This window comes from Lepisosteus platostomus, chromosome 9 (genome assembly GCF_059453375.1).
Source record: "Lepisosteus platostomus isolate fLepPlt1 chromosome 9, fLepPlt1.hap1, whole genome shotgun sequence".
Classification (NCBI taxonomy): Eukaryota; Metazoa; Chordata; class Actinopteri; order Semionotiformes; family Lepisosteidae; genus Lepisosteus; species Lepisosteus platostomus.
In genome coordinates, this window is record NC_142619.1 from 38,859,456 (window position 1) to 38,869,640 (window position 10,185).

General features: G+C 41.6%; 1 protein-coding gene across 1 annotated transcript; it reads right to left on the bottom strand.

The window, feature by feature from the left end:
- Window positions 1-219: 219 nt before the first annotated feature.
- On the bottom strand, window positions 220-10,163 carry psmc2 (proteasome 26S subunit, ATPase 2). Its single transcript, XM_088644959.1, has 12 exons — window positions 9,961-10,163; window positions 9,478-9,515; window positions 8,939-9,020; window positions 8,267-8,366; window positions 6,991-7,122; window positions 4,852-4,924; window positions 3,427-3,522; window positions 2,499-2,663; window positions 2,189-2,276; window positions 1,279-1,481; window positions 713-809; window positions 220-509 (listed from the first exon to the last, which is right to left on the bottom strand). Exons 1-12 carry the CDS (start codon window positions 10,028-10,030, stop codon window positions 352-354), a joined length of 1,302 nt encoding a protein of 433 aa, XP_088501085.1. The 5' UTR covers window positions 10,031-10,163; the 3' UTR covers window positions 220-351.
- Window positions 10,164-10,185: the final 22 nt, after the last annotated feature.

Genomic DNA, 10,185 nt, shown 5'->3' on the forward strand with positions numbered 1-10,185 from the left:
TGGGTGAAACATGACTTTTAAAATCTGTATTAATACCCATACATCTCTCTCCCATTCAAGGCAGACAAATGATGTTTCAGCAAGGATAGCAATTCACCCTGTGAGAGTGGAGCATCTTTATTTTGTCATTACAAATCATCCTCCCAAGTGAAATATTTTCAAAATAGTTAAGCCTAACCCCCTTGCTTTAGTGCTGAAACAAATTTTTAATAACAATACTTGTGTGTGTGTGATGAAGAGGATTTATTCATTTTCTCAATTCTTACAGGAAAATAAACAAACAACACTACAATTGTCTATACAGGTTAAAACTGGAAAGTCATCCTAAACATTTATTTAAATGACAACTGATTAGTTATAGGTCATATATCGTGGGGTAGCGCTGAATTTAGCGTATGACTTGATGACTTTATTCACAGCTTCCAAGAAGTCCTTTTCCGTAGCGATTTTCCTGCGGGCTCTGATGGCAAACATGCCTGCTTCTGTGCACACACTGCGGATCTCGGCACCTGCAGCAGCACAGGAGGAGGGTCAGTCAGGGGACAAGTTAAAGGAACTCATACAAGTTGTTCATTTCCCCAAATTAAAGTTAGTCTTGTACACTGCATCTTCTTTTTGCTTAATTAAAAAAAAAAACCCTAAACATGCTTCTTGGTCTTTCAAGGTAACAGTATTCGGTCTTGTGTGCGTACACCCAAAAGTAGGTTCTCACCTGTGCTGTTGGGACAGAGGCGGGCCAACAGTTCAAACCTGATGTCCCTCTCAACACTCATGGAGCGAGCGTGGATCTTAAAAATGTGAGTACGCCCCTGGAAAAGAGATTTCATTTTTACACCAAGAACTACTCCCATTTTCAAACTGCTGTATCTGTCCTGTATTAAGGGCTCAAGAACATGATGCCAAGAACACTTTTTTAAACCCACCTAGGTGTCACTGTTGAGACATTTTCCTTCCCCCCGAAAAAACTTATTTCCATTGCAGACTAAAAAACAATTATGAGTTTCACACGTTCCAATTACAGAATATTTTCAATAATCACAAGGTAGGATTTATGAAATATACATTTTTCAAACCATGTGGCACGACTTCCCTTTCAGATTCAAAAATGGCATAACAATTGAACGCACACCCTTATGGCACATTACTGTTACAAGTCATCGTTGAGTTTACCTAAAGTAAGAGATTATATTTCTGTGATTTCCCTCATGGGATCAATAAAGTATCTATGTAGAGTGAGAAGGTTGCCTCCATGCTGAGTAAAGCACTGATCAAACGCACCTCCAGGTCAGGCAAGCTGAACTCGATCTTGCGGTCCAGCCGGCCAGGCCTCATTAGAGCTGGGTCCAGAGTGTCGGGTCTGTTGGTGGCCATCAACACCTTGATGTTCCCTCTGGGGTCAAAGCCATCCAGCTGGTTAATGAGTTCCAGCATAGTCCTCTGGACTTCATTATCACCCCCGGCCCCGTCGTCAAAACGGGCCCCTGCCAGACACATCCAAGCACGCGTTGCCTCAGTATTTTAGACAGGGGCAGGGAGGAGCAAGGTTGCTTTACTAATCTATTTAAGAGGTCAGTGAATTCAGGGGATTTGAGATTTCCGATGGTGAAAGTGGGTAGAACTGGCCTTATGATCTGTTCCCAGTAGAAAAAGATAGACTGGTTCAACCAGCAGAAGAGCATTGCGGGAGTGCAGGCTGAGGCCTACAATCCAGGCATTGCTTGACGTAACAGGTCTGACAAACAATCAGTCAAGCGTCAGGGATGCTCTTGGTTGGCTTACTGCACAGCAGTATGCTGGAACTTGCAGGGTGACAGTCTGCTCGTAGTGCCATCGCAGAGAGCTGTACTGCTCCTGCACCTGAACTTGCAGTTTGCAGAAGGGAGAGTTACTCAAGGACAGCCTTGTCCTTTCCCAGCTCTCGTCCCGGTGCTTATCTAGGAGGCACAGTGTCTTTTTACCAGTGACCGGCAATTATCAAACTTTACTGTGAGGACAGAAATACTTGGGCCTCACTCAACTTGATTCCTGAGTGTACAAGTGTATGTTTTGACTTTTGGTTCAGCAATTGCAAAATAACTGGAAAAACAATAGAAACAGTCTGCCAATTCATGTCTTAAGTCAAACAACTGGTTAATATTCCCTCAAAGCGACTACGTAGTGTGCAAACACCTAGGCTAAAGCTCCATACCTCCAATGGCGTCAATTTCGTCAAAGAAAATCAGGCAGGCTTTCTTTGTTCTGGCCATCTCGAACAGCTCACGGACCATTCTGGCACCCTAGAGGGAACAAACAAGCCAATCGCAATTAAAGCCTTAAACGCAAGCAATTACTCCATAAGTTATGGAGAAAAACATCAAATCCTGTCCCACAGGCTAAGTAGCACACTTGTCAATGTCTAAGCAATACATTAAAGGAATTGCTCATTAGCAGTCACAACTGGGCTAAAATGCTAATCCCACCATGCGAAGGATGGGCCTGTAATGGCAGTTCTCCCTCACCTCCCCCACGTATTTCTGGACGAGCTCGGACCCGATGACTCGGATGAAGCAGGCGTCGGTGCGGTTGGCCACGGCTCGAGCGCACAGCGTCTTCCCGGTGCCAGGAGGGCCAAAGAGCAGCACCCCCTTCGGGGGCTCGATCCCCAGGTTGACAAAGCGCTCAGGCTGCAGGGGAGAGAAACAGGAGGGTGTCTTCCACGCAACGGAGCCTCATCAGCAGAGCTAAGGAGCCCTTGAAGGCCTATATGGCATTCATACATGACCATGAAGCAATTCAAAGACATACATTTACATTAGCTAGTTCTAATTAAAAAAAAAACTTTCAGACTAAGGAGTATTTTGAGAAGTTTAAGTAGGGTAGAATGACTTAACGGAAAAACAAAGCCTTAATTCTTAATGAGGAAAAAAGTGATAAATCATGCTTAAACAAAAAAATCCTTTAATAGATTAAATCAGTGCACAATGTACACTTTTTATAAAATATAAAATAACATTACACATTGATGGCAATGTATAGTATTGGGGGTCAGAATTGGGTATTGCAGGGCACGGATAAACTGATCAGATACATGTCTTCATGACTACCACCTTTGGGGGTCATGCTTTTTTAAGAGCAAGTGTTAATTTGAATTCTCTCTGGCGGAAGTGCAGAACAGACCTTTGCTTCTGCTTCACATAGATGGAGCACATTAACACCACAAGTTAAAATATAATACCCCTAAAACTGAAAATGCACTATTGTGCTGTTCTCCTTTCATGAATGAATATCCGTATGGGGATCATATTGCCTCACGTCTCAGATTCCTTGTACTTGGTAACAGGTCTCTTTTCACTGTGCATTAAAAGTTCTTTCCACCGTGACGGAATGAAAAATAACCAAAGGAAAAGGTTGAAAACTGATAAAGAAATTAAAAAAAAAAACACTTACGTGAAGCAAAGGAGTCTCGACCACCTCCCTCAGCTTCTCGATCTGTTCCTTGCAGCCTCCCACATCGCTGTAGGTCACATCAGGCTTCTCCTCCACCTGGACGGAGTAGAAAAATACAGATCGGAACGGGGCTTTCTGCAGAAGAACCCCACCTGGACTTCATCATTCCTCTGCACAAGCACAGAAGCATGGTTGTAAACAAGGAGGCCACCTTGGTGTAGACCGAGTGATTGGTGCGGGTGTGCTCCTTACACACATGCTTGTAATATGATCGATTTGTAACGGAAAACAAACGGGACGTAGAGGCAACTTGTATTGCTTTCATGACCGGGAGCCTGCTGCTGACAAATGTCAGAAATGTAATTGGTCGTGTTACAAAACTCTATATATAACAATTATATATACTGCGATAGCAGAGCTGAGGCAATCACCCAGATTCCCACTCTTTAGAAAACCAACCCGAGAGAAGAGCACAAGTCACAAAAAAATGATTTTTGAGCTTTGGTCGACTGCGAGAAACACAAATGTTGAACATCAAATAATAAACAATCAAATTCCCTTAAAATATCCAGAATGTCTTGTTAGTGTTTGATTAATAAACAAGGGTTCGCGATCTTATGTGGTTTTGTCACAGTGTACTTTTGTCCAGCACGTTTTTGTATTTCATGCTTTTACAGAGTTATGGCACAACACACCACAAAATGTTAAGCTCTTCCCTACTATACGATCCTCTGTTCAAAGTCCTAAAGTTGTGCAATTCCTTTAAAGAGAATTATCACTTCTGTGACGCAGACGAGTCCGTTTTGGCAGACGGGGCAAACATTTAAAAAAGAAAGCGTTTGCTTGGGATGTGTACAATGAAGAGGTGCACGTATGCTACAAGCCTACAAAGTGGTTACAGCAAGACCAATCGTGCCGTCTAGCTCATTTGCTTTTTCAGTAGTTAACTGATCCAAAGATCTTATCCAGCTGTTTCTTGAAAAAAGCCAGGGCACTGGATTCAACAACATGGCTCAGCAGCTTGTCATGGACTCTTACAACTCTTTGGGTAGAGAAGTGCCCCTTGTTTTCAAATGCACTTCCACAAAGTTGCCACTTGTGCCTTCTGGTTCTTGTTTCACTCCAGTGTTCATATTGTTATGTGGATGTGAGCCTTTAAGGTCATGCATCAGGTTTATCATTAAAAGGATGCTCCTATTGCCATTTTTGAGCACAGCCCTGCGGATTCTTTTTGAAATTAACACATGATTTGGAAACTGCACATTCTATATGCTCTCCCTGTGGAGTCACCAACTGATTTAAGCCCTGGCTTTCAGTAAGTGACCTCCTTCGCTTTCATGGGAGAGAAATGCTGCTGTTCCGCCTGAAAGCTGGACTGGTCCCAAGCCTCCCCACCAGCAGTGCACAGAGCCCCACAGTCCTCACCTGCATCATCGTGACAGTGGGGTCAATCTTTGGAGGCAGTGGGATATGAATCTGGTACTTGTTTCTGTCAACACTGAAAAACAAACAAGCATTATGATGAAACACTGCCACCTAGTGAAGATGTATAAATCTACACAATACCTCCACATAGTACTTAAATACAGCATAGGCATTCTTTGATTTGCAAACAACTGTGTCCAAGCATCCTACACTAAACTCAATGAACTGTTTAGCAAGGTTTGTTAACTACTTTAAATACTATAACTACTGTACAATGTAAACATCATGTAACATATGACCAGTGGTCTGTTAAGTTAACTGCACTTTAACGGTCAGTAATTAACCATTGTTATAATAAAACATCGATAAATTTGTAAGGTGTTTGCACTACACAACTAATCAGAGGGATTTACATACAGTTGTATGCAAATGTTTGGGCATCCCTGGTCAAACTGCATGTTTCACACAATCTCTAAGTGAAAAAGAAGTTAACTTCTGCAGGGTACAAACTTAAACATAAGCATAACTTAACACTTTATGGGATGCCAGCATATGATTTCCACTCTGGGGGGGAAAGCTTAATTCAGAATTTCAAATTGCTACTAATTCTGCTCCGACTACAGACCCTATAAAAAGATCTTACACAATAACTTAGGATATGCATTCAAAAAATTTACAATTACCTTTTGAGAAGTTTAAGTAGGGTAAAATTACTTAACGGAAAAACAAAGCCTTAATTCTTAATGAGGAAAAAAGTGATTAATCATGCTTAAACAAAAAAATCCTTTAATAAATTAAATCAGTGCACAATGTACACTTTTTATAAAATATAAAATAACATTACACATTGATGGCAATGTATAGTATTGGGGGTCAGAATTGGGTATTGCAGGGCACGGATAAACTGATCAGATACATGTCTTCATGACTACCACCTTTGGGGATCATGCTTTTTGAAGAGCAATTGTGAATTTGAATGACCTCTGGCTTAAGTGCAGAACTGTCTGAACAGACTTTTGATTCTGCTTCACATATACTGTATGAAGAGAAGCTAGCAGGGCTCATCAGTAGAGCACAGCAAATGTTGACCAATGAAACATATATACATTTGTAAAAGAACAAGTAATAGGTTTATTCCATGCTGAAAAAAAGAAGAAAGAGAACACAACGTTTCGGCCATGGAGCCTTCTTCAGGTGTGAAGGTGTCTTCAGGTGTCTTCTTTGACACCTGAAGAAGGCTCCACGGCCGAAACGTTGTGTTCTCTTTCTTCTTTTTTTCAGCATGGAATAAACCTATTACTTGTTCCTTTGCAGCCTACGCATGCTGACGCAGCTACCCACCTGAACTACTACCGACTATATACATTTGTATCTTACAAAGGACATCTTTTAAGACTCATGGATGAATATGAGTTAGCTTCAGTCATTTCACAATGCTAGAAAGCAGAACTGTCAAAATAACCACACCTGAAGAAGGCTCCACAGACAAAATGTCTTTTCTTTTTTCTCTTTTCAGCATGGAATAAACCTATTACTTGTTCCTGAACTGTAAAAACAGACTACTAGGCGGTGCGGTGGCTCTGTGGCTGAGGATCTGCGCCTGTGCCTGGAAGGTTGCCGGTTCGTATCCCGCAGCTGGCAGAGGAATCCTACACCGTTGGGCCCCCGAGCAAGGCCCTTAACCCCAACTGCTCCAGGGGCGACGATAAATGGCTGACTCTGTGCTCTGACCCCAAGCTTCTCTCCCTGTCTGTGTGTCTCATGGAAAGCAAGCTGGGGTATGTGAAAAGACAAATTCCTAACACAAGAAATTGTATATGGCCAATAAAGTGATCTTATGTCTTATCTCTTATATTATCTTCTACAGATAAACAACCTCCATATAGAAAAAGCAGCCAACAGTGCTCCTAAGTCTAAAGTTTTTTTTTTTAATTAGCACTATCTGTGAATACAGCACATGTAAAACACCACTTTCTCACATAACCCTTTTATCTCCCCGAAAGTAAGTTTGCAGTTTTAGGGGGAAAAGGCAAGAACACATTTTTTGGAAGAGCATCAGGTAAAACCCCACATGAAGAAGGCCAACTTACAAGCTTTAAAACAGTCTCCCCCATGTAGTTTCAGAACATGTCTCCTTACCCAACTCGCATCCCTTCCTCAATGTCTGTAGGAGCAACCTGGTCACTCAGGTCCACTACGAACTTGGCAAACTGCTTCACATTGATGATGTACTTTGGATCCTCCGAATCAGCATTAATGATCTTGGTGCATCTGTTTGAACACAGTAAAAATGAAATCCATCACTCTGGGACAAATCTGTTTTGTTCCGCTACACACAGGACAGGAATCTAATGCAAAATTAAAGATATTATGGTAGCTAAAACCAGCATCACACTACAGGACTCAACGCAACTTCTAGTCAGAGACCATGTCAAATTTATGTAATAATGACTGCAGTGCTGAATTTCGCTGCCTTTTCTGTCCCAGAGGGTGTCAAATTATACGAGTAGGAATCCTAGTGGGTGACTAATTATATGATTCCCTCACGACTTTTCATCATGGTTCCAAATCTCATACTGTGCCGCAAATGTAATAATAATAATAATAATAATAATAATAATAATAATAATAATAATAATAATAATAATTCCTTACACTTATATAGCACTTTACAGGTAATGGGGACTCCCCTCCACCACCACCAATGTCCTGCATCCACCTGGATGATACAACAGCAGCCACAGAGCACCAGAATGCTCACCACACATCAGCTATCAGTGGGGAGGAGAGCAGAGTAATGAAGCCAATTTATAGATGGGGATTATTAGGAGGCCATGATTGGTAAGGGCCAATGGGAATTTGGCCAAGACGCCGGGGTTACACCCCTACTCTTTTCGAGAAACGCCCTGGGATTTCAAAAATGACCACAGAGGTCATATAACACCACTTCCAGCCACAACCTTAGTTTTTCCCAGGAGGTCTCCCATCCAGGTACTGACCAGGCTCACACCTGCTTAGTTTCAGTGGGTTGCCAGTTGTGAGTTGCAGAGTGATATGGCTGCTGGTAAAATGTACCGTGAGGTCGCCTCATTTTTGCAGCCAATCAAGGTGGTGCGGAGAGGAATAAGAAGAGGAGCACCGCACGACAGAAACCAGTTTGATTTTTTTTTGAGAGAGAACTGCGGCTCTCTACAACTCGTAAGATTATGTAAATGAAGGTTCTGACTGAAAATCTTAGGAAAAAGTTGTGTTGTGTGACGCCGGCATAAATTATATGAATGCAAACAAATTACTTTTGTGCAGACTAACCTAATAAACACTCTGGATGTGTACATTTTAAAATAGACAATTCCGTTGCCACTTAGCTTGAGTCAATAATGAAGGACAGACGCCCAGGATTAAAACACTGAAATACCTTGCCACTTGCAGTGGCTGCTCACTCTGCAGTGTCTGTTTGTCTGCAGCCAGATCCCAGAGTGCTGGAGGAGCCAGTCCGGTGTCTGACTCCTTAATACCTGAACAGAAAGAAAAGACCCAAGATCACTTTCGGGAATCACTAATAAATAGGTCAGAAACAAAAAGATATAGATACATACTTTATTAATCCCGTGAGGAACATGCTCTACCGACTGAGCTAGCCAGGCTGTGTAATGTACACACACACATATATATATATCTATCTCTCTGTGAATTTTCCTAATGGGTTACTGAGTGAGAAGGTATTTTCATTTGAATGGACTTGTGGGAGATGAGACAGATGATCCTGAGACAGCCCATCTTACAGCAATTTATGATGGTCGACTAATGAGCACAGATTCTCCTAAAACAGAAGCAGCCACAATTTGGAGCAAAGGCTAGTTGCCGTGTGAGCTCAGCTGTGTTCTCTGTGTATTCAGGAAGCATGACTTCCATTTAGCGTCTCTTCAAGCAACTGGAAAAGCTGGTAGCCAGGAGTAACACCTTGTTACGGAACACCTCCAGATGCAAACCTTGTGAACTACCGTTCTGATCTGTGTGTGATAAACGAAACTGTGAACAAACATGTCACCGGATTCCTGATGGAAAGTTTAATACGCATTTGGCTCACCAGTCAGCTCATTGATTTTTTTAAGCAGCTGCTGAATGTCATCCTCCACTTGTTTGATCTGTCTAGAGTAGGTGCTCTGGCCCTGAAACATAAAAAAAACAAGCAGGATGCTTTAGGTTTTTTTGTCCTGCAAAGAAAATACTAAGGCATCTGAAGCAGCAAACATTTATAGAAGCAACATACAGCAAAAATCTATTTGGTCAAAATCATTAGTTATTTTTCTATCACAGACCCCCCACCCATACAATTATCACATGCACATGTTTAGGCAGGTGATCAAATCATTTTTACGCTGAACATAATAAGTTGACAGCAGTACAAGATCCACAGCAACTGTGAGACAGAGAAGAGAATGGAAAAGTAACAGGTGCCAAAACCGTCAAGAAGAACAACAAACAGAAAACACAAGGAGTGAGCTAGGCTACATACTTAATTAATTTCGGAGTTTCAGAGTTATTTGCTATTCACTGAAGTGTAGTGCCAGACAACTACTCGGATCTAACTTTTTAATTACAGAACAATACAGTGCGGAAACTTACATAGGTCTTCAGAAGGGCAATATCACCTTCATCCAAAGCTAAAAAAAACACAAAAGCAGCAGGAAAATGAATTCGGTTAAATCAATGTACACAAAACTCACTGACTCAATAACATTGTGCAAAGGTAAAAACACCGAGAGGTAATTCTTGTGAGGAGTTAGCTAAACTATTGTAGGGCGGGTAGACAATTACCATTAAACCATTACAGGCGGTGTAATTGTTACCAATCAACTTGCTGTTATTTTCAAACAGAAACTGGTGCACTGGGCCTACTATGTGCAAAGAAAACAATGTCAAGTATCGATTGTTTAAACTTTCGGTAATCAGGATTAGCACTGTATGCTAAACACTGCAGACTCAAAACCAAATAAAAAAGATGAGATTCTACTTATGCGAGAATACTTTAACCGTCGGCGTTTGATCCATTTTAGATACCTACTTGTAACTGTTTCGCATTAACATTGAAAAAGAGTACTGACTTACCCCTGATCGTTTTTTCTTCTTTATCTTCTTCTTTCACTTTACGCTGCTCAGTTCCCAAATAATCTGGCATCTTTCACGTTTAGAGTTTTCACTTTAATTTTAATTTTTGTCTAAACACGAACGCTCTTGCGAGTATTCAGGGATTACACAGCAGGTTTGCTTTCCTTCCGCTTCTCCCGGCAGCCTCTGCGGAGCTAACCGGAAATTAGTGGCGGAGTTTCGAGT